Source organism: Leptopilina boulardi, unplaced genomic scaffold, assembly GCF_019393585.1.
Source record: "Leptopilina boulardi isolate dan_hultmark-lab unplaced genomic scaffold, ZJU_Lbou_2.1 LbouV2_165, whole genome shotgun sequence".
Lineage (NCBI taxonomy): Eukaryota > Metazoa > Arthropoda > Insecta > Hymenoptera > Figitidae > Leptopilina > Leptopilina boulardi.
In genome coordinates, this window is record NW_026137713.1 from 2,732,828 (window position 1) to 2,757,147 (window position 24,320).

The 24,320-nt window shown below is 26.4% G+C and overlaps 2 protein-coding genes across 8 annotated transcripts in view; one reads left to right on the plus strand and one right to left on the minus strand.

Moving 5' to 3' along the window:
* The window catches only part of LOC127277197 (protein FAM102A), a 44,943-nt gene that overhangs the window by 483 nt on the left and 20,140 nt on the right, over nt 1–24,320 (plus strand). For 4 of the 7 annotated variants that reach the window (XM_051298080.1, XM_051298085.1, XM_051298086.1 and 1 more), the window contains exons 1-2: nt 12,401–12,549; nt 16,298–16,930. In XM_051298080.1, the coding sequence (XP_051154037.1) occupies nt 16,788–16,930 (143 nt within the window). In that variant the 5' untranslated portion in view covers nt 12,401–12,549; nt 16,298–16,787. Of the gene's footprint in view, nt 1–7,051; nt 7,133–11,655; nt 11,805–12,400; nt 12,550–16,297; nt 16,931–24,320 lie in introns of those variants that run through there. The other 3 variants (XM_051298083.1, XM_051298082.1, XM_051298081.1) reach the window with 3 other exon arrangements.
* LOC127277195 (rab GTPase-activating protein 1-like) lies at nt 186–11,609 on the minus strand. The gene is made up of 18 exons (XM_051298078.1): nt 11,260–11,609; nt 10,540–10,715; nt 9,663–9,858; nt 9,381–9,570; nt 9,075–9,258; nt 8,591–8,956; nt 8,252–8,527; nt 8,016–8,184; nt 7,691–7,932; nt 7,404–7,592; nt 7,207–7,332; nt 6,925–7,110; nt 6,450–6,624; nt 3,868–4,058; nt 3,672–3,731; nt 3,324–3,515; nt 2,986–3,203; nt 186–2,868 (listed from the first exon to the last, which is right to left on the minus strand). Exons 2-17 carry the CDS (start codon nt 10,705–10,707, stop codon nt 2,988–2,990), a joined length of 3,126 nt encoding a protein of 1,041 aa, XP_051154035.1. The 5' UTR covers nt 10,708–10,715; nt 11,260–11,609; the 3' UTR covers nt 186–2,868; nt 2,986–2,987.

Consider the following 24,320-nt stretch of genomic DNA (forward strand, 5'->3'; position numbering starts at 1 on the left):
CATTCTTATTAATTTTCTTCTTCTTTCTTGACTATTGAATTTGTATTTTTATTATAAATTCTTAAATGCAATGAGTGTAAAAAGAATTTTCAATCCAGTAATTGAATTTTATATAAAATTAGATAAAAAGTAAAATATGTTTAAAAACAATGAATAATTTTATGAAAAAAGAATTTAGATTCATAATACCTTCAAGTATTTTTATTTTAATATCATTAGCGTGGAATGAAATTACAGGGTGTACAATGTCATTTCCATTTATGGAAAATATTCCTAATCTAATCATGTCTAGTGTTCACAAAATGCGTTATTTTTAATATTTACATATGAGAATTAATCCCTTTTCATATAAATCTCTGCCAGACTATTTCGTTTACATGTTAAAGTGATCGTAAATATTGCCCTCGAAAATACATTATTTTTATCAAAATTTATTGTATTACAACAAAAAATCTTTTAAAAATAATCTCAAAATCAGTTAATTTAATTAAAATATTAATTTAAAAATTTGTGTTAAATTTTGAAATAATTTATTAATATTTAAACAAAATTAAATTTAATTGTTTTAATATTTATAAATTTGTTTTTAAAAAATTATTAAAAACTAAAAACTATTAAAATTATACTATTTATATTTGAATTTGATGTTAAATTTTAATATAACTCTCGTAAAATTATTCTCTAGTTTTTTTTTTCAATTCATTAACTGCTTTCATCATATTATAAAAGCGTTTAATAAATTTTACAAACAAAGAACAATATTATATAATCCTATTTACGAATTTTTGGCAAACAGTTTTGAAAAATTAAAGTAATGAGTCTTGTATTATTAACAATGTCGATGATAATAAATAAACAAAATTTTCTAGTATAACAATATTGAAAAATATTTTGAGATTTTTATAAACGAAAGTTTTAAAACGACAATATTTTTGGATTCTTGGTTTTTTTTATTTTTTTTTACGTGATGTTTAAACTAGTGATATTGTGTATTCAAATTTGCAATTAGTGGTAATTTGTAACTACCTTTGTGTATTTCTGATTTTAACGTGCTACTAGTTCGTTTTCACGAATAACCACTGCAAAAAATATAATAATTATGTTGACTATGTAAACATTTGATTTCGTCGAAGTAATAAAATGTGATCAACTTAATATAATTTATTTTAATGCAGGTTAAAATTTTTTATCGAATACGTATTTCTTATAAAGTATACATTTACTAAAAATAAATCACAAAAATATTTCATTTACAAACAATATTAATTGGTAGATTTTTTAATTATTATTTAAAATAGACAAATTCTAATTACTTAAAATTACATATTTTTGAAATATTGTAAAATTTTGACTACATATTGTAAATATTATCATCTGACTATTGAAATTATTTTTTAAATTAAATACGAACACTTTATGATAATTCTTTAAATTAAATTTATTTTTTTTATTAACTTATTATTGTAAAGTTCTTTTTATTATTTAAAAAAGTTTTTTTTTTAATTTTTCAAATTCAGTAGCAAAACCTGCATAAAACGATGATACAATAAAAAAAACATTGACTATAAGTTTCACAGAAATTGAATTTCAATGATAAAAATTATTCACTCATGTCTGGCAATTGTTGCGTAACTAAAAACTTAAAAATATAAAAAAAAATTCGAAACATCAGTCGAAAATCTTGAAGTTTAGATATATATTTATATATATTATTGGAAAAGAAAATATTGAATTGCTCATAGTACAGAGAGCCTCGAAAACGATTTGCACGACGAAGCATCTAATTAGACAAAAAAAAAAGAAAAAAAAATAAAACGTAGAATCACAGTTGATTAGGTACAATGACTCAAAAAATAAATAAACATTCTCGTCGTACTATATTGGAATGTACTATCAGTACAAAGAGAAAAATTTGTCTTGATCGTTTAATTTGCAACTCGATACGATTTTTAACGGACTCGTGATCGGGAATAATGTGTTAACATATATATTTTTTCGATAGGACGCAATATACTTTTTTTCTAGCTTGTATGTACGTTTCTTTTCATAAAGAAAAGACTCAATTATAATCTTAAACTAGTTTTTTTATACAAAAACAGAGCCAGGAATTTTAATATTATTGAACATTTCTATTATTATTATTATTTTTTTTTTTTGAAGAGGAATTTTTTCGAAATTAATATATAAGGCCATCAGTTCACTAAGTCACTGAAAAAAATATTTCTCTTTAATAAAACATTTTGTCGATATTTTCACAATTACATTGGTTTAACCAAATTCGATTTGATAAAAAAAATTCATTCACATTTTATTTTTTAAAAAAAGTGTATCAAAGAAATGTTTAATTAAAAGAAAATATTATTTTCAGGGAGCGTAATTAAAGAAACGAAATTTGACGAAAATACACACTTTCCTTATGAGGAATTTTTTTCTTTTATAAAAAGGGACGTATTTGTAAAACGTAACAAAGGATCCTAACAATAGAGACTTTTAAAACAGTATTTCTATAAGAACGATCAAAGTCTGAGAGGTTTATATCTTGACTTTTAAAGAGGCACCTAGTTTTTTTTTTGTGTTTGTTCTTCTAAGGAAATATAAATCCTCAAATTTCGAGTGTTCTAAAAATGTTGACAGAATCCCCCCATTCTCAGATCGTAAGGTTTTTTTTAAGAAAAAAAAAACGAAAAAACTGCACGATTAAACGATGCGTTGTGAGGCTGTGTCGAAGCAAACACCAACTTGAATCGACGTAACAATTAGGTACAAACGTCAACTTTTATACATATAATTATTTTAATATGTACTTTGTAGACGAATACCTGACTGTGCGTGGCACAGAATTTTTTCTTTCACGAATCATTTCTTAATCTGAAAACAAAAATATGAAAATTTTATTAGATTTTTACTGTATTTGAAATCATTTAAAAAAAAAACATTAATTAACCTTTTTAATTATTATTTTATTTAATTCTCAAATAAAATTACCATCACACAACTTCTTTGAGATTGTCACGACTCTGTGAATGAATAGTGTGTCTCATCTCGCCTCCTGGTGCACTGTCACGCCTCAAAACTCCTTGTCCAATTACTTCTCGTTTATTTGCCGCTTCTTTAATGCTTGACAATGTTTTACTAAGCCATGGCCAACTATTTCTCGCTGCCGTTAATTCGGCCGCAGTTGCATGCAATTGATGTGTTAAGTCCTTTTTTTTTTAACAAATCATAATATTTTTTTAAATAGTGAGCCAATTAATTCATTTTTGAAAATTAAAAGAAGTCTTTTTTTTATCAATTAAATAGTACATTTCTTTTTACATTCTTACCTGATTTCTACATTCCGCCTCCACGTGAGCTAATTTTGTCTGAGCAAGTTCCAATTCTAGTTCACGTACCCTTTCCTGAGCTCTATTAAGAATTGGATCTATTCGATTTTCTAAAGGATGGGCAATATCCGCTAGAATATTTGCCGATTCCTTCAAGTAATTTCTACATTTATCGCACTTTGATATCTTCGTCTGTTGAAATTCAGTTAGCAATCAATTAATATTAATTTACATTTACTAAATTAATTTATAAATATTTAAAATTAACTGAAAATTTATTATGAGGAAAAAAGAATTGAATTTTCTTTTTTTCTTTTTTAACGAGGAAAATTAAAAAGAGAAACTTACGCGTAAATCACTCAAGGCCGTTTTTGCAGCATTGTAATCATCCTCCAAACGCTGGCAAATCTGTAAAAAAAAAAATTCTTTTATAATTCCAAAAAAAAATTCCTTTAATTTTTTCGGATATATTTTTAGTCGAGATTTTTTCTTTAGATTTTTTCTAAAGCAGTTGATGACAATGAAAAATATTAAAAATTTTCACCTGTTTGTATTCGGCAATGATAACATTGTTTCTTCTCGTTTCGGAATCAGCTCGAGAAACTTCACGTTGTAATATTTCTTTAACTTGAAGAAGTTCAGCTTCCAATCTTTGTTTCTCTTCTTCATTTCTAGCAACTGCACAACGAAGTTGTTCAACTTCGTTACTGTATTCGTCCGCATTTTCCTGTGCCTCTGAAAAAAGAGTATTTTTCCAAATTCAAATAATAAATTAAAAATATTTTTTTATTTATATTTAAATCGCATTTTAATTAGGAGATATATAAATAAATTTAAGCCGTGTTTATTTGTCGAAAAACATATAAAATCTTTAAAAATATTAAATTTGTAATATTAATATAATAAAAAACTTTATAAATGATAAATTTTGAAAATTAAAATTGAATTTAAAAAATTAAATATAAAAATTAAATTAAATTATCAAAAAAATTAAAAATAAATTATACTGTTAAGTTAAATAAATATAATAACGGAAATAAAAAAAAACTTTATTAAACAATTAAGTAAAACAGGACAAACAAATAGATGAGGCGTGATAATTCGAAATGTTAATTTTTAAAAGTGCGAATTTTCTTACTTTTTATTAAACTCTTTGCAGTGTGGCTCATGTTAATAATATGTGGGCGTCAATCGGTTCAAATATCGTTAATAACATTGTCACTCACTCAGAATGGCATTCGTACCTATATCTTATTGCGACATTCGGCCCCTTTTTAACTGCTGCTATTGCTGTTTATATATATAGATATCTTTCCCATTTACAACACAAAGCACATCACGCATAAAATACATTGATCTTTTTTATCTTTCACACTTTAAAGATAAATATGTCAATAAAAAAAAAAAAAAATACATAAAATATTCATTTACATGCAAATTATTGTCATAATAAAAAAAATAGACGTCATTTTCTAATCCTTTTTTTGTAACATCTGCAAAGTGTTTAATAAAACGTTTTATTAAAATTACATATCTTTAACTGATTATAAAATTAATTTTTTATCATTAATTTTTAACGTCATTACATTCCTGGAATAAATAAAATTCCAGTTCAAAATAAATGACATATTGTTTTCTAAATTCAAATAAGCACATTTTTCCAATCTTATTTATAAAAAAAGAAAATAAAACGTTTGTTTTATTCTATATTTAATCCGAAAGCCTTTGGTTTCAATTTATGTTAGTAATTTTAGAAATCGTTGAAAAGTTAATATGGTGAATATTTTCCCCGTGTGCATCATGCATTACTGTCGAAAAAAAATATCCTTAAAAAAAAATTGGAAAAGCTTTACGTTGACAAAAGGATGATAAAAAAAGGGAAAAGGAATAATTGATAAAACTGAAAGTGTTCTAAAAAGGAGTTTATTATCACCAAAACGCGATAACAAAGAGTGTGACATAAATTTTGCACAGAGATGAATGAAAACAACAAAAAAATATTTTATACGCATTATCTGCGATCGATGATAAGCTAAACAAATTAGCAATATTAATCTAAGCCTTTAAATTTATATTAAAAAAATTTATTTTCTTCATTTCTTTCTTTTTAACACCAGTAATTATTAATAATTAATATTTCATATCGGATCGCAGAAAAATATCGAAGCTTATTTAATCTCACAAAAACCGTAGTAATAAATAATAATTAAAATACAAGAAAAGTATTTTTTTATTCAAAGAAAAATCATAAATTTTCAATAATTGAGATTCATCTCATATTTCTTAATTTATAAAAAAAATTATTTTTATTTGTTAATATTATTATTTTTTATTTACGTAACTTATATATTATTTATTAAATTGCTACAACTATAAATATTTTGTCTATATTTTAGACACATTTATGTGAACTAATTATTTAAATAGATTAATTCAATAATTTGTTTGTAGAAGACTAGAATCGTAGTGTAGGTAACATAATATGCAAACGTTAGATCTTGGCAACATGCATATTTACTGTTAAATTAACTTAAACTATTAAATTATTTTGATTAATATTGTTTTAATTAAGAAACAATACTTTCTAAGCAGATAATTAATTGTCAAAACAGTAAATAAAAAAAATTAACTTCCTAATTAAGATAAAAAAAACTTTCTAATATTATAGAAAAAAATATAATCTATAAATAAATATTCAAAACAGCTTTCTGGTAATATGTAAAACTGAATTAGTTGAAAGAAAAAAAAAGAAATGAAAACTTTTTTTTGTTCTAATTATTTTCTAGTTCGTGTAAAAAAAATTCATTTTTTTTCAAAAAAAAAAAAAAATAATAAAAAACATTGCTAATTTGTTTAGTTTGATAAATTTTCGTGTTAAACATTTTTGCTACTCACAAAACATAAATGGATAGTGAAGCAAAACTACGGCTTTAGACAGAATGACAATCACCAGAGAACTACGTGCAAAAGACAAGTGCAATAAGGTACATACGTTGCAATAAAATTGACACGATGATTCATTAAATAACGAGCAGGTATCAACGTGTGAGGTATTTATGACTGCGAAATTTTTTTGTTCCTAACTTTTTTTTTTTTTTTTAACTCAAACGTAGAAGATGAAATTACCTTTGAGTGTCATGAACTCGGCCTCGTATTTCTTTAGTTTTTTCAGCGTTATCGAACATGCAAGCTTCATCACGTAACGCGATACTTCTTCATTACGACAACGCTTTGGCAGATGAACTCGGAAGTATTTCAAAATGCTCTCAAAGTCGAGCTGGAGTAGTTCTTTTTTACATAACTGAAAGAATAAAAAAAAATAATAATAAAAAAGTGATATTTATTTTTAAACGCTTTGAATTTCGTTTTGTGTTCTACGATAAAGTTCTTTTTGTAAAAAAATGTGTAAATTTATTCCAAAAAAAAAAAAAATAATGTTTTTAAAGGAAAAATGACATTTTACAAGAGAAAACAATAATTTTGGAAAATAAAATTTATAGAGAAAGCAAAATATTTTTTAGAATAAAAAATATCTGTCGAGAGGAAACAAAAAAAATGTTTTTAGGCGAGAAACAACATTAAAAAAAAAAATCAAACTCACCATAAGCAAAGCCAATGCTACTTGAAAAAGAGTGTCGAGTCCCTGAAGGAGAAACACGTCTAGAATATGGAAAACTAGATACAGGGGAAATCTGGCGGTAAAAAGAGTAAGAAACCATTGTGCGGCAAACATGTGCGTTTCTACGCCGCGATCACAGAAATGTTTGTAAAGTTCTGGCAATTGATCCTGAAAAATTGAAGAAAAAAACGTGAGTTGAAAAAAAAAATTTTATTAACCTGTAAAAAAACAATTAAAATTTGATTAAAAAAAAAAAATAAGAACCTCTATTAGGCGCTGAAGTTGATAAAATCTCATGTGAAGATTATCGAATCTATCTTTATACAAGTCGCGTAATCCATAATCGTACATCAATTTTACCAATACGCAAAACGCTTGTTCTTCTGGCATCTGTTGGCAAAATTAAATAAAAATTCAAATCAATTTAAAATAATTAAAATTCTTTTTCTAATAAATCTTACGTGTAATAATAAACTGGCAACTAAGAAACTAAGGCCCTGACAATATCCAACTTCCTCATCATAAACGGCATATGCTTTGCTTATCCTGTACAATGAATCTTGACCCAATCCTCCTGTTTCTTTGAAAAAATCATGCGCAGGAAAAGTTCGATTTATATCCCTCAAAATTACACTTTCACAGCTGCTTTCCTGGTAAAAGAAAAAATTCTCTTTTTCTCTTATAATTCTTTAAATTAAAATAATAATTTTCGAAGCAAAAATTAAAAAAAAATTTTTTTTTCACGCACTTTTGTAATTAACATTCGATATTTGTCCATCATTTCTTGAGAATTATCGCAATTACTTAATCTCTGCCATACTTCGCCTCTTAAAGCTTCAGGTATTCCTTGTTTTGTTAATTTAATTAAAAGTTTTGGACGTTGCTCATTAAATTGCCAACTGTCTAAAACTTCCGCCCAACTTGCTAGTTCATCAGCTGAACAATCTTTTGAAACTTCACCAGTACCACTTAACATTGGCTCGTCTCCATCTAGTTAGAATTTTTAATTTATTTTCTCTAAACAATTAAAAAAATTAAAGGAATTTTTTATTCGAATTACAAAAATTTAATACCTGAATCGATTTCTTCCTTTGGTGTGAGTGTATCGATACTCGTGAGCGATGGTGATCTTATTAATGACGCTAAATTGAGAGCAAGATTTAATCGATTTCTATCGAGTTCACCAGATGTTTCGATATTTTGTACCTCGTAATGAATATCCGATCCATCACCCGATATTATCTAAAAAAAAAAAGAAAGAAAAAGGATTAATTGATAATTAATTATTGTTACCATTTTTTTAATTTACCTCTTTTGAGTTGAGATAAAATTGTTGGACTAGGTTCCTTTTATTTAAATACCAAAATCTTTCATTTTGAGGGAATATTTTAACGGCCGTTTCTATTGCAAATCTAACTGGTTCTCTTATTCCTCTTATAACCAAATCAACAGCGACTGTCATAAAAATTTTTCCCTCACGTGGTGTTTCCATATTGAGTGCTTCTAAAGAAGGATCCGCTGGATCCCATCGACCGCAAATATTGTAACATTGTTTGTCTTGCACTAACGGACCGGCTGTGACTTGCTGGAAATAATTTTTTTTTTTAATACAAAATTGAAGGATGAAAAGAAAATGCTATTTTCGTACCATTTCTAATAATCTCATATCACTGTGCTTGACATTTCTCCCAGGACTAACAAGTACTCCAAAACATCTTTCAACTTCTAAAGTAATTCCCCCTTCGCCTCGTGACACTTGCTGAATACTCAAACACACCTGTTTAGCAACATTGCTACGTAATTTAAAACAATTTCTATCTTTGGGAACCGTAGCATAAGCACCTTTACCATCCTCCTCTTTTATTTCCATCGTCACTTCAAAAATGAACATTCGAGAATTAATTTTCTCATTTCCTGGATTATATCCATTGAAGTCACTTCCGGTTAAAGAATTCGTCATTGATCGTGGAATTCTTTGAAATGCTTTGGCGAAACAGGCCGATACTTGTCCAACCTTTTTTTTTTCAATAATTATAATAATTAAAACTTAATTTTTTTTTACATTAACTTAAATTCATCGTTTTAAATATTAAATTAATGCAATTTTAGAAGAAAAAAAAAATGAAACTTACGGCCTCTGGAATATCACACCGAAAAACATGACACTGAAAAATGGCAGACTCCAATGTATCACCGTGAGACCATGTGAATGCAAAACACGCAGCACATGGACCACTACATTCTCCTCTCGCGTAAAAAAGAATTCTATGCACCTCGTATTGAGCTATTGGTTGTTGAGACTCAGCATCGTAGAGACTGAAAATTCATTAAGAAAAAAATTCATTAATATTGCCTTTCTTTTAAAAAGCAAATTAAAATTCTATTAATTTTTTTTATTAAATATCTTTTAATTATAAAATTAAATAAGTTCAACTTACACGACACAACCTTGCGAACTGCTAGGTACAGAAACTGAAACCTTATTCAATGATTGTTCAGCATTTAAAATTTTCATATTTCTCTGAATTTCACATTCAGATTTTGGTGCATTAATTGCCGTTGAACCGTGATAAGTGACCCCATTGAAAATTGTACACTCTTGTTGAACATCGGACAATGCATTTAATTCTAAAATTCCATTTTTGAATTAATTCATTGTAAATTCTGTTTGTTATATCAGAAAGAAAATTTTTATATGTAAAATTGAAATATTGTCTTACCAATAATATCATCATTATAATCATCAGGTTTCATAATATCTTGTTTCTCGGGCGTGACAGTTGAAGAGGCAACATCATAAAATTTACTTTGACCAACTGATTTTGTTTTATGACTAATTTGCGTGTTGCCACTATTTAATACTTTCTGATGATCACTTCCTCCATTTCCCTCCATTTTTGAATCTTCCGTTAATACCTGCAATTTAAAATGTTTAATAATTAATTTCTTCATTTTTGTTATAAAAAATTCAAGAGAAATGTAAAAATAATGTGTGATCAATTTTTGTGAATTATCAAACGCATACTGTGAGACTCTACAATTTGTAAAGGTGTGCAAACAAAGATGTTCATACAAGGAAATTGTGCTTTTTTTTTCGCAATTCGATTTCAGAGCATGAGTATTTTTACATTTTCAATCAGCAAAGCATGGAAATTTGTGTTAATTTATTTTTTTTACGCACACATTGGCAAATATAAAAAATATCTACTTCAAAAACAAGAGAAAGAATGATAGCTTTAAAAGAAATTAAGATGATTAAAAAGAAAATTTAAAAAAAAGTTAAAAACTTTGGAAAACAACAACTAAAAATTTAAATGATTTAAAAATATTTTTTTTCAAATACTTTGTCCTTAAAATAATTCAATTGTAAAAATTTAAAAAGTTTTAAATCAACTTCTTGATATAATCGAATTTAAAAAAAAAAAAATTCCCCGATATGGATGAGGAAGCTATTAAATTGCAATATGCAGATGACTAATTGCCATGTTTTGAAACTGTACATAGTTTCCTTAAATCTTATCACGTTCTCGTTAACAAATCAACTGATATACACACTCTATGCCCTGAATTCGAATTGCAATGAAATTTAGCAATTACCTCGCGAAGGTTGTTTTGCAGATCCTCTAAATTGCCATTATTGGCAATTTTAAGCATTGGCGGTTCAAGTAGCGATTGTTGTTTCGTGATACCTTTGTCACTTACAAATTCATATTCATCGCTTGTCGCCACAGATTCCATTGACTTAACACTCATACTATCCTCCATAACGAAGTCTACAAAATTTATATAAGAAAAAAAAAAACCAAAGATAGAACATTGAATTACTGCGATAAATGTATATAAAATTAAGGAACATAAGCTAGAAATTAGAAAATTATTTATATGAAAAATAACCTCACAAGAACAAAATATAAAAATTCATATATTTATAACCTTGATTCTTAGATATGAAAAATTTTTGAATGTCGCTATTATCATAAACGTTGTTTACAAACATTGAACTTACGTAATGACACAAGAGAACCAGATTAGAGCTGTCATTATTGACTATTTGCATGCAAAAGAGGTCTTGACTATATTAAAAAAACAATAAGGTTAATTCCCGCGAATGCCCCTAAACCCAAACTTCCCTTATTAAAGGAATTTTTTTTTTTTTTTTACAAAAATTGTCAGATAAAGAAATATTGTTTTGTGCATGAAATGACGTGATAAAAAAATATGCACGCCCATATCCACCACTAGAAAAAATAATCACTCTAAAAATAAAAAGAAAAAACCATTTTACTGAACAATTAACACAAGTAAGTGAAAACTTACCAGGAAGGTTGCGAGATGAATTATTCAGATCATTTTAAAAAAATTTTTTGAGGACGATGAAACGTCGTAAAGACCCAATTTTTGCGATTTCGAAGGCCGATCTTGATACCCCCTGCGAATCTGAGAATTGTATGGATATTGCAAAGATAGAGAATCACTGCACAACTGTCATAATCCAATTGTTTTTCAGTTTTTAAACACATTTAACAAAATTTCTTCTTAGGGATATTGTGTGCCCATTGCACCTCACGAATATTGTATATACTTACATCGTTTTTAATCATAAAATCTCGCGATTGACAAAAAGAATTGAAAAGTTGACTGTCGCGCAATGTCAGCCATAGTTAGCCATTCGGTTTTTCAGGCTGCCAGTTCCGGAAACATTCGAAAATTGCCGGAACGGAAGTCTATAATGTCGACTGCCAACTGTTGTTAAGATTCGCGCGAACTCGTCTGCAAACAAAGATTTTTAATTGTGAATTGCGATTAATTTAATAATCGGGAGTTCATAGTGCAAGACGGGTTCAATACACTTGTACAATTGTGTGAGTTTTATCTCTTTTTATCTTTTAATACACTTGTTTACAATGTTCATTGTTTACTTTTGTTGTTTAGTTGTATGTTCACATTTTTACGTATGGCAATGTGACTAAATATTTTTCAAAATTAACTAAACTAGATTATTCATTTAGATCTTTATTAGATATCGATATTTGCAAAAATTTGGTAAATTTTAATGCAAATCAACAACTTTTGAGGTTAGGTTTCTTTTCAATTCGAAATTTTTTGGAGGGAAATTTGAAATAAAAATTAATTGATTTAAAAAAAAATTTGTTTATAAAATATATATTTTTTATTACATAAACATGATATTATTTATAAAGTCTTTATTAAAATATTTATTAGATTAGATATGTTATTATTTATTATTTTAATATTTAAATTTCTTTATCGATTGGTGCTGCCTCTAGCGGCTATAAGTGAAACTATCTTGTCAGTTTTGTTGACTCGATACTCTCGTGTCACGAAGATATCCGAATCCGGGTTTTCCATGAATGGGATATTCGGAAATTGTCGGACTCCTCGCGTCAGTGGTCAGTCCACAAACGACCTCCGTTCCCATTGTTTGATGTGACAAAAGGCATTATTGTTTAGCTAATTTTCCAGTAATCTGTGAGCAAAACTGTTAAAATAGTGATTAAAATCTCAAATAATCTGCATAACAAGTTTTGTGACAATGTGCAAAATTGATTAGTATTCTGCTCCCAGTTTGTCAAAGGATTAATATGAGTAAGCTTAAAGAACACAACTTCTTTTTTTTTTGGTTCATTTTCTGATTGTAATAGATAGTTTAATGGGAACCTGAATTTCATCAATATTTTTCTGGTAAAATTGATAAATCATTTGATTATGAATATTTGCAATTGTAAATTATTTAAAATATTAATTTAATTTTTGTGAGAATTGTTTGCAGAATATGAGGCAAGTGTATATAGAATTCATTGAAAATGTGAGGTTATAAAATCGAAAGATCTGTTCTATATCTCTTACTTGCTGCACCTGCCATCGTAGACAGCTGTTTTGCACTGCAATTTTCTTCACTGTTTTTGCTTCGTGCACATTCTCGGAGATTCAATTTCAAACTGTCATTGTAATTTCCGTCCTCTGTATTATTATTATTGACAGTCAGTACTGTTAAAATGTTCCTAGAAATTGAAAGCTCACACATTTAAACGTATGATATTTAATTAAATGATCGTTTATTTACAAATGAAACAGTATTTCATATGTTAGAAATATTTTTTCACAAATTAATGAAGGAATTTATCGACTTTTTTTTTAGATAAAAAGTTTATTGTACTTTTCATTTGGTCATTTTGTTTGACAGTTCCTTTTTTCACTAATTTAAAAATTGACTGAAGTTATTATTGTTTTGTTAATTTTTTATTTATTAGAAAATTTATTATTAACTTCAATTTATATTTTTAATTGTTATTTAAGGAAAATTAACATAGTTTGCTAGAAAAAAGATAGTGTCAATTTATTTTAAATCAATATTTTTTAAAAGGCACGGGCAAAATAATTTTAATAGATCATTTTGAATACCTTACAGTTTTGTTGTTAAAAAAACAAATTAATCATATTTTCTTATCAGTGAATTAAGTGTTTCTAAGAATGTTTTTTTTTTTTGAACAATGAAATTGTTGTTTATAAAGAAGTATTTTATTTAATGTCTTTTTTTTGTAGAAAATCATTAACTTCATTTAATTCTGAATGAATAGTCGATATATTTATAGAATTTGGACTAAAGTCAAGGTTCGTTCATTTTATATGGAATCACTAAATACTTTTTAACATTAAAAATTTATTTTATGGTATACGAGAAAACTGGTAATATTGGTTTTAATTATTCTAGTTTTTATCTCATTCCGTTACATTAAATAATAAAACAATAAGTACTAAATTTTTTCAATAATTTGTTTTTCTAAAAATAAATATAAAATATTAAAAATAAATTTAAACTAAAAAATGATTGAATGAAGAGTAAAATAATTATGAAAGACTGGATTATGGAAAGTAACTAAAAAAAAAAAGAAGTGCAAGTCTTGCGTTAAATTATTTTACGTTTTGTAAATAAACGCTGTCATTTTACAAATTTATTTGTAATTTTTTTTTCTTTTTTAATTCATACGATTGTATCACGCAAGAATACATTTGTCGATGAGCAATTTCAAAGAACTCAAAGCCAATTTCGTTTAATCCTTACGTAAGGTTTTATCAAGTCGATTCAGACAGTGTGGGAGACACGTGTTCAACTATTGAAAAATACTTTATTTTTAAAGAAATGCAAACAATTAATGTCTGCCGTTATAATTAGCGAGAGAATAGAAGCAGTAAACTATATTGGTGTAAATTTAACGATACTCATCTCACTATTCCTGGAATAGAGTGATTTATATATGCGAACAAACGCACCCTTCTTTCTTTCTTTCTCTCTCTTTCATTTAAGCTCAATCTTGGATTCACCCAATGCTTCCGAAAGCCACCGAATAATCGATAAAACACGAGCGTCTCGTTACTTCATTTCACCTATATGTCGACGATTCAAAATAGAATTGTGGTATCATTTTACCATCAGCAGAGAATTAGGTAATATAGAAAATGAAACCTTGCCTTGAATTTTTTTTTGATGTTTGCAAATTACAAAAAAAAAGCACCAAGTTTAAATAAACAAAGAAATTTCGAGGAAAAATAGTTTTTCTTATATATAAATAAATGAAAAACATTTTTTTTTAAATCTTTACAGAGATGAAAAAAAATATCTTGAATTTTAAAATTAATGAAAATGAAATTTCAGTTTCTCAATTAAAGGAACATTTTCTTAATTCTTTGCTTCAGCTTTATAATGGTAAATTAAAATTTATACTCCCAGTTACAGGTAATTAAACTCTTATCCAGGTTAAATGTGTTCGCTACGATTAGAATTGATTATACAATAAATATATATATTTTTTAGAATACTGGGTAAAAAGTTTTGCAATCATTTTGCTTTTATCACATTTACGAGTTCAATTCTGCAATAACAGTTTGTGGGATTCCCATTGTAATAAGAATTTCTTTTTCTTGCAAAATCGAAATACATTAAGCATGAAATTCAATTAATTGGTTACATTTTCTGAATGAACTTTTTTTTATTCCATTTTGGAATTTAATTTATTTTGAAACTTTATTTTTGTATCTAACAATAATTGAAAAGTTTATAAAAAAAAAAAAAAAAAAAAACAATAGATAATCAAATAATTCGATATATGTTGAGGATAAAGTAGGTCAAACTGACTAAACCTATAAAAATAATTTAGGGGTTGGAAAGACTACCCGTCGCGATAAAAGTACTTCCAAAGAAGTCATTGTTGCGATATCCTCAGGAGTGAATCATCGATTACTATTTTATAACAAAAATAACAAATCAAGCTTTGTAATATAATTAAACGACTTGCGTCATTTTTTTTCTTTGTATTTTAAAGAATAATGTTTGTCTTTCAAAAAATTTTATTAAAGAAAAAATGTTGAATAAAAAATTAATTTCTGGTATTGTAAAGAAAAAATTGATTTTGAAATTAAATTTATTGTCAAATGTGAATATAATTAGAGAACTTTTTATTAAATTCTATGTCCTTGAAAAGTTGCCGACTTAGATGGATTTCATGCTTTTCGTTCCAGTTTGAAATTAAATTTTATGCATGCAGCTTCGTTTCTGACGAGGGAGAATTTTTTTTTTTTTTTTTTTTTTTTTTTTAAATAATAATAGCGAGTAAATTCTTCTATTTAGCGACTGAAACTTAATTCCAGGAAGCAAAAGTCTATTCTCGCGCTCTCCTTCTTCCGGCGAGTGTGTTAATATACTGTAATAGTGTTTTACAAACATTTGAGTAGCCCAATTTACACACACACTGTTTACATATTTCTCGTATTTCGAAATTAATGACTTCTCCCGTGTATTTTTTATTTTTTCTTAAAGGCGAAAATTTTTTTCTCCAACGAAAATAAGTTTACGATTTCATATAATTGCGTGATTAAAAATTTTTTAAAAAAATATTTTTCAACAAAATGGTTTTTGTTGAATGAATATTTTTTTTTTAAATTAATTTTTTGTCGGGAAAAAAATTTGTACATTTTAAAAATGTTTTTTTTTGGTATAGAATTAATAAATTGCTTTTTAAATAATAGTAATTAATTAGGCCTTGGAGGGAAGTGAAATGTTGGACATTCTTTATTGAAACGGGTTCATATGAAACATTTAGATTAATTGTTAGAATGATGTAATTATCAACTGTGTGATCATGAAGCTGTATATAATTGTTTTTTTTAAAGTTATTTTAAAAAATATTTTTTCTGATTTACAAAATCGGAGGTAATAAATAGTGCCCGATTAATGTAATAATTTTTTTGAGGGGGGGCTTAATTATTTTTCAAATAAAATTTTTTTTTTCAATTGTTTTTCCGATTCTTTGAAATTAATTATCTTTTTTTTTTGTAGGTCGAGGAACATGGCATGTGATGGAAATACGACAGGGAGAGAAAAGTGGCACTGAACGGTGGACGACTCGCTTTTAAAAAAGCGATGTCGAGAAAATTTCGTCGAGGTTCACCACGTCTACCTCATCTTCTCCTTCGTCGTCTTTTTGGCCTTCTCTGTTCAGCACAAGCGAGTCTAAGGTCGTGAGGTCAAAAGAAACTATACACAATATTGTCGATTCTGAAAACGACCGTCAAGTTCCTATTCTGATGTTGTGGTGGGTCATCACCCAGTTTATAAGTCGATAAAACGCATCCTTGAACCACCGAAGAAAAAGACAGTGAGAACCCTTTGAGGGCCACTGACCTGCAAAAGAAAACAAGTTTTTTTTTTTTAATTCTCTCTTCTTTTTTTGATAAACGAAGAATTATTATTTTCTGGAAAGTGAAGTGCCTGAGAGCTCAAGAGCTCCGAAAGCGCGATCAAAGTGAAGTGTCCGGGGTTGAGTGAAATGGCATTCATGATGAAAAAGAAGAAATATAAATTTTCCGTGGAAATTGTTCTCGAGGAGCTGACTGCTGTGCCTTTCGTCAGTGCTGTACTCTTTGCCAAACTTCGACTACTGGATGGCTCCTTCACCGACAATTCCACAAGGTAAATTTATTTTTTATATATTTTTTTTTCACAATGTCCATGGGCAAAACTATATTAAAAAAAATTCGCTATTATTTCATATAAAATTCAAATTAAATTGAAATTCTCTCTTATAATCGAAACACTTGTAAAATTCTGACTCAGGCGATTTTTAATAGGAAATATTATTAATTACGTCAGTAGAGGAATCAGATTAGATAAGGTGAAATCATTTTTTTTCATTTTAATATTCATGAAAAGATTTAAAGTAAATAGTAAAAAAAAAATTCAGATATTTTTTTTTTGTGTTTCATATTTTGAAATATTTTTCACACAGGATTTTGTAATGTAACTCCAAGTGTAATTCCTTTTAAACTTGGTCACTCCAGCTATGGACATTTTTATACTTGCAGTTCTATGTCTTAATATAACTAGAGTGATCACGAGATACACTTTCTCTGACATAAAATTTTCTTTTCAAATTAGCACTCACGTTCAATATAATTACATAAAATTCAATTTTTGTCATCCATTTTTTTTTAATTTTTGTGTTTATTTTTTTTATTTAATTTAGAAAAAAAGAATTTTTAAAAAGCTAATAAAAATTTAAAAAAAAAGTAAAAGCTAAAATAAAGAAATTAATAAAATTATGAAATTACATTTGTATGATCTAAATATTTATCGATTAATATTAAATTAGAATAAAAAATATTGTCTGAATATTTTTTTTGTGTTATTTTTTTTAGAGAGGCTTTTGTTTCGCATATGCTGAGGCTGTAAATTCGCTTTTAACGAATTTAAATTCTCTTTCACTGAATCTTAAACCTGAGTAAACACTTTCGAGAATAATATTTCTCATCAAATTACAAGTTGTTGGACACGAAATCTACAATGCACTTGCGAGTTCGTTTATATAAAAAAAAGTGTAATGATTTTTTTTTAAATTCTTTTCTTTTATAATTTTTCTTTCTATCAATTGATGAATCTTTTTTTTGGTTTTTGAATTTTATTCAATTTTTTATATAAAAAAAATCACATTATATGGAATGACTAAAAAAAAATGTTAATTTATTAAAAAATTGAATAAAATTCGTAGAATATTAACAAATATTGCATTTAATGAATAATAATTCGAGATCAATAACACACGTGGTTTTAAAGTTTATACGTCAAAAGGAGAGTAAAAGGCATGAGCCAATTTGATCCAGACTTTGTGAAGGATTAAAAGGAGTCTATTTTACTTTATTTTACAATCTGATCATTCCGTTAGCTTTCTTTCATCTTTCACTTTATGGTATTTTATCGTGTAATTTTATTGACGCTTCTCATCATTGAAAAAAAAAAACTATAATAATTTTTTATACGATTATAATATCGAGTGTGCGCTATATAGAAAGGTTATAAATCACTCAGATCCGATACATTAGCATAAAATAGGATTTTATTTCCTATAAACTTCTCACACAAAGTCTTTGAAACGCATTTATTCGATAGTTCGATTGCATTAGTTTAGTATTTTAAAAATTCTATCTCTCAGTCACTTTTTATCGTGTTTAGTAACTTCAATGCCTTTTATGTCTTCTTACATTAAAGGCCATTCGACTTTTTTTTTTTATATTGTTTCGTGTTTAGTGTGAAATTCAAGAAATGGCACGAGGGAATTGAAAGAATATTGTGAAATAGAGTCTACGGATTAGGAAAATCGACATCTCAGAATTTTTAATTAAGAATTAGTTTTTAAATACAGAATTAGTTTAAACAATTAGTGTCAAGATATATTTCTAAAGCAGTAATTTTTCAAATTGGTCCGAAAAATTTTATAAATTAGTTATTATTTTGATGTTATTATAAAGTGAAAAATCTATAAAAATGGTTCTATTTTCTATTGGAATCTTTGGATTTTAGAAGGGTACGTCCACTAAATTGTGATATTGCTTGGAATGCGAGACCAACATATTGGCCGTGGGCCAAGTTACTGCAAATATATAATGCAAAATAAAAAACAAAAAAAAAACTGAATACTATCCATATTGATCTACATAAATATTTGTAATAAAGAAATTTTTCATACTTGGTGACTGCAAAGATGCAGTACAATTTTTCAAAAATATTTCAAAATATAAATATGGGGTCGTTGAACATCAGTTGGCATCGATCGTATACTAGTATTTAAAAAATATACTAGAAAAAATTTAACAAAAGTTGTAATAGAGATTTTTATTCGCATTTCTAAAATTAGTTTTATATTTGAAGTGTGTTTCCTTTTCTATGTTTGTTTTACAGTTACTTCTGAATTGTTTAATGCTAAGGAAAACATTGTAAAGTAAAGTACTGTATATACGTGAGTGTCCAATTGAAAACCGTATTAGTCTTCATAAAATATTCATGACTCGAAATAATCATGTCCTTTCTCTCTTTGAAATGACAAAATCTCATATTTTCTTGCTCCTTTTAAAAAGTGAAAATTTTTCTAATTTACGTTTTCGATTCTGAAATAGAAATAAATTTTATAAATATTCCTATAGAATTATTATTATCAAGGAATTAATAAAATAAATTTAATATCATTAATTATTTAAAGTCAAATATTAACTAATTAAAATAAATTTCGACTTTTTTGGCGCCTTGAAGTCGATTTGAGGTCTGATAATATTGAAAGAGTTAGAGACAGTATATGGCATTTTCAATTCAACATTAAACTCTATTTTCCAACCTTCTTTAGACCTTGTAAAGAAGGAAGTAGAGCACATGTCTCCCCCTAGAAACAAAAGTAGAAGGCGAGAAACGTTTGTCACTATAATCGATTCGGAAGTAGTTAACAGGCCCTTGAATCGTAACTTTCAATTGAAAAAAAAAAACCCAAACTTTTTTAATTTTATTACAATTAAATTAAAGTAGACAAAAATTAAGTAAAAAAAAATTTTTTTTGTCAATTAATTTAAAAACTACTTTTTTAAAACGTAGTCATTTTTTTGGTACAAATCATAAAATTAGAATCAAGAATCTGTAACATTCCACCAATTGAAAGTTTGTTATTGAATTATAAATTGAGTATAAATATTTCTTTTGGTTCATCTGTTTAATTTTAGGGAGTTTAGAAGCGAGCACGTGTTCATAATTAAATTCAAAAATAGTTGACCCATTTTCATAGGGTACGTTAAACTATAGAGAATTTGATTCTAGTCAAAAAATTTTCAGTTCCGGGTTTGGTAGTATTATTTTCAAACTATTGATTCCTTAATTAAAAAAAGGCATTTTTTTGAAAAAGGGCAGTATTTTGTATATCAAAAAATTATTAAAATTGATAAAGAATTTTTTTAGAAATTTATTATTTTTGTATTATAATTTATTTATAATGTTAATCGTAAACGAAAGCAATATCGTCGAACGTCTATTAAGTTATTCGCGTGTACAAGTTTCGTAATATAGAAAATTTAATAATATAAATAATAATAAAAAATCATATGGTTTATATATGCATTGATAATGGACAATGTCCTGTTGAGAGTGTCCCTGTGTGAAGAGGCCAGTAGATTATCTGCCACCACTTCATGTATCATGATGAGGAAACGCCCGATTACAACGCTCCGAATGTAATAATCTTCGGTGGTGATATAATTTTTTTTTTTTACTTTTTTTCTATCAGACTAGAAAACTATTATTACTTTTTCACTTTCTTGGAGAATTTTGCCGTTTTGTTTTTCATTTTTTATTTATGTAAATTTTTATCATAGAATAGGAATGAGTTCGGGAAATTTTTATTAGATACACTTTGGTCAATGGAAAATTAAAGATCACAATATTTATTAGTCATTTCAAATATGTACGTCATTCTTTAAAAATAACATTCAAGAAAAAATCACAAAAAACAAGTTCTGAAAAAAGAAAATTAGAAGGCAATATTAGTAATTCTATAAAGATGAATATGAAAACTTTTTTTTTTTTTTTTTGAAGCTCTACAAATTTTGTGGAGATAAAAATTCGAAAGCCGTACAAATTCGACTATTTATATGACAAAAAATTGAAACCTTAGAAAATATCAATGAAGAGATAGGATGTTTTAGAAATATTAATTAGTTTTCAGAAAAAAAAAATTTTTTTTTTTCGTTGTGCAACAGGTTGTACAAAGATATGAATCAAGTTATTTTTTATTATCAAATTTTCTTAAAGTTTCTATAGGTTTTTTGAGAGAAAAAATAGAAGATCTTGGTTGATTTTGTATAAAATATTTATTTAATCTTTCCGCAGTAGGTCATACCTCTGAAGAGGCTAGTTTAGTTCTACGTTCATTGAACACGTGTATATATCTTATTTGCATCGTACGTGCGTATTCATCTTCTATGGCTTTACATATTTAATATTCATTCATATGGAGATGTTTATAAAAGAGAAAAATATAATGCTTTGTCACGTGACACCATCAATAAAAAAAAAAATCGCTAACATTTTTTTTTCTAATTTTTAAACTTTTACAAATAATTCGCAATTGTAGAAATTTATAATTTATGAAATTTATTTTTTAGATTAAAATTTATATTTATTTTTCTAAATAAATTTTTTTTTTGTTCCAGTTTTTAAAATCAACTTGGTTTTGTTAATTAGAATTTTATAAAGTAGAAGAAAAAGTCTTCGAGTTTGAGATATTAATCCAAATGGAGTCGATTTTTCAAGAATTTGATTGAACAAGTGTTTTATTGTCTGGATACAAAAGTGGTCGTTAGCCTAGATTTTTTTTTTTTTTTTTTGTTCTCAGTCATTTTCAGGTACATGGAGGCCAGAAATCTTTAGTCGAGAGAGTAGCGTCAGTCACCTGTAGAAAATCAGTCTCGAATCCAGATGAGCAAATTGCTTTCTGTTCCAATTCGACGTCCTTTCAACAAAACAGAAAAAAAAAAATTAATTGAATCGTAACTTTTCATTTCATAAAAAAATATTCATTTTGATAAATGCAGGATTATTTGGAAATTCTGTTTCTTTTACTTAATTTTTTTATTAGGGTTAATATAAAAAAAAAAATTGTAATCTAGTCAGACTTATTATACAATCGAATGAACTGCAGTTATTTATTCAAAGCATTGAATCCGCCTCTCGTAACTGTGATATATGAGCTGGTTTATGCATAGGTATTATGTGACAAAAATAACCTTTTGCAATTCTGATTTATAAATCTAGTGACATTTTGCAGTGTATGAATTTTTAAAAAGAAAATCGTTTTTTTTTTTTTGAAAGAATTTTTATTTTCTATAAATTAGTTGGGAATTTCTACTGAATTTTTAAAAAAAGGAAGGAAATTTTAAAAATTTTAAATGATATTTTGGAAATACCAATTTGTCGATTTATTGTAATTGGATGATAATTATTTTATCGTAGGAAATCCCTTTTGCATTATATATTGAATTTCCGTAGAATCGAACGCGGAGAATCTCCAATGGGAATTACGTCTCTCTCAACGTGACGTTATATAGATAAAGTGTGTATAGAAACCTAAAATAAACCAACTAAGGACGCTCTCGTCCTTCCTGAATATTCATGAGCTTTTCCGTTACGTCATCTTTACTCTGGTTCCCATAACTTAAAAAACACCTCCCTTTATTCCTCCCTCTTGTTTTTGTTCTTAAGAAACTTTAATCTTGTTTCCCTGTGCGTGGGTTGCTTATTAAATTGTTTTTTTTTCCCAATATGCCCTTAACCTTATATATAAAAAATTATTTACTCAATTCAGTTTTGTTTTGTTTATTTTTCCAGATTGCAATTTTTGCTATTATACAACTCTAAATCATCGTAGGGGGAAATTATTTTTGAAATTTCTTGTTAACTAAAAAATTATTGGAAAAAAAAAATTGTACATGCCAGGGACAATATATTTAAAACAAATGGGTCCTTTGCCAACAATATGAAGTTCATCTCCTGTTTCTTGGCTGTCATCATTTCCACACACGCGACCTTGACCGGTCCTAGTTTTATCCTTTTACATCGACCTTCAAATACATATATATATACTTGCGTCATATGTATTAAAAATTCAAATTTAGATAATATGAAATTTTTTCTCTTTCTTTTGAAAATGAAACTTTTCGATTTAAATTCTTTTTTATTTCGATAAAGAATTTTCTATTCTCTTTCCAGTGATATTTTCTCCTATATTTGTAGATCTTAATTTAATTAGTTAATGACACAAGGCAAATTATTCCATTAGATATTTTTTTATTCTCCAATGGCACAATTTTTGAAAAAAATAATAAGATTGTTGTAGATAAGATTCAAATTGTGTCGTGCATATAAAAATGGGTCTTTATATACAAAAGTCGTAAATTTTGATAGAGTCTGTGTATACAATATGATTATTTTTACACCTCATTCTGGAAAATTTACTATTTAGAAATAAAGCAAGGGAATTTCTTTTTATTTTTGTTAATTATAAAATTTTTTTTAGCAAAAAAAAAAAAAGATATTTTTGTATTGTTTATTAATTCATATCCTGATTGGTGTTCGATATATTAATATTCAATGTGATTATATCATTATTAATAAATTGTGGGTAGGCTTCAAAGACAATGATTCGATTTTGCACTTGACATAATCATATCGGAATTTATATCAATGTGATATGCCACCTATAAAAGTACTTTTTTCTCGAGATTTAAAATTTTATGATTTTTTTTTCTCTTAAAAATAGAAAAAAAAGATTAATAATTTCTAATTATATAAGAAATTCAACGATATTGAGATCTTTTTTATAAACTGAATTAATTTTTGAAAATCAATAACCTTTAAAAAATAACTGGTGTATTGAAGATGTAGTTTATCTCGAGAATTGGAACCTTTTCCCAACATTTTCAATTTCACGCTCGAATTGAGTTTCCTCTCGTAAAAACTTGTAAAAAAGTAACACACTGCAAGAGTACTCTCTATTTAATATTGAAGAAAGCAAAGCTTTCTTACCTACTTGACGGAACGATTGTCTATATTTTAACTTCAAAATTTAATATAAAAAAAAAATTCATTTACTTATTTTATTTTATTTTATAATTTATTTAATTAAAATATATTTCTTTTTTTCTGTTTCAGGTAAATTATACAATTATCATACATCTTTAATGAATTCCTAATTAACCGAAGGTTCGTTTATAATAATATGAAAAGGTATGACAAATTTTCATTTAGAATTTATTAATTTAATATTTTGTAAAATATTAAATTTTTTTTAAAAAAACAATTATTTTGAAATGATAGTGATAGTATAAAATATTTATATAAAAAAAAAAAATTAACAGATTATTAATGTTTGGGCAACATTTTTTTTCAGCAGTTTTTGAAATATTTGTTTGTAAATGTTCTTTTAAAAAAATATTTACATTAGATTAATTACATTTCTTTTTTATCTGTTAAATATTTATTTGACCCAAATAAA

Bases quoted from the DNA above. Each gene is read 5' to 3' on its own strand.
- LOC127277195 (XM_051298078.1), bottom strand. From the start codon at position 10,707: ATGGAGGATAGTATGAGTGTTAAGTCAATGGAATCTGTGGCGACAAGC. The intron at 8,185-8,251 runs GTAAATTAAAAA...TTTTTTTTTTAG, and splicing joins TTTATCTCAACTCAAAAGAG to ATAATATCGGGTGATGGATC. The intron at 3,204-3,323 runs GTAAGAATGTAA...TAAAAAAAAAAG, and splicing joins AGGCGGAATGTAGAAATCAG to GACTTAACACATCAATTGCA.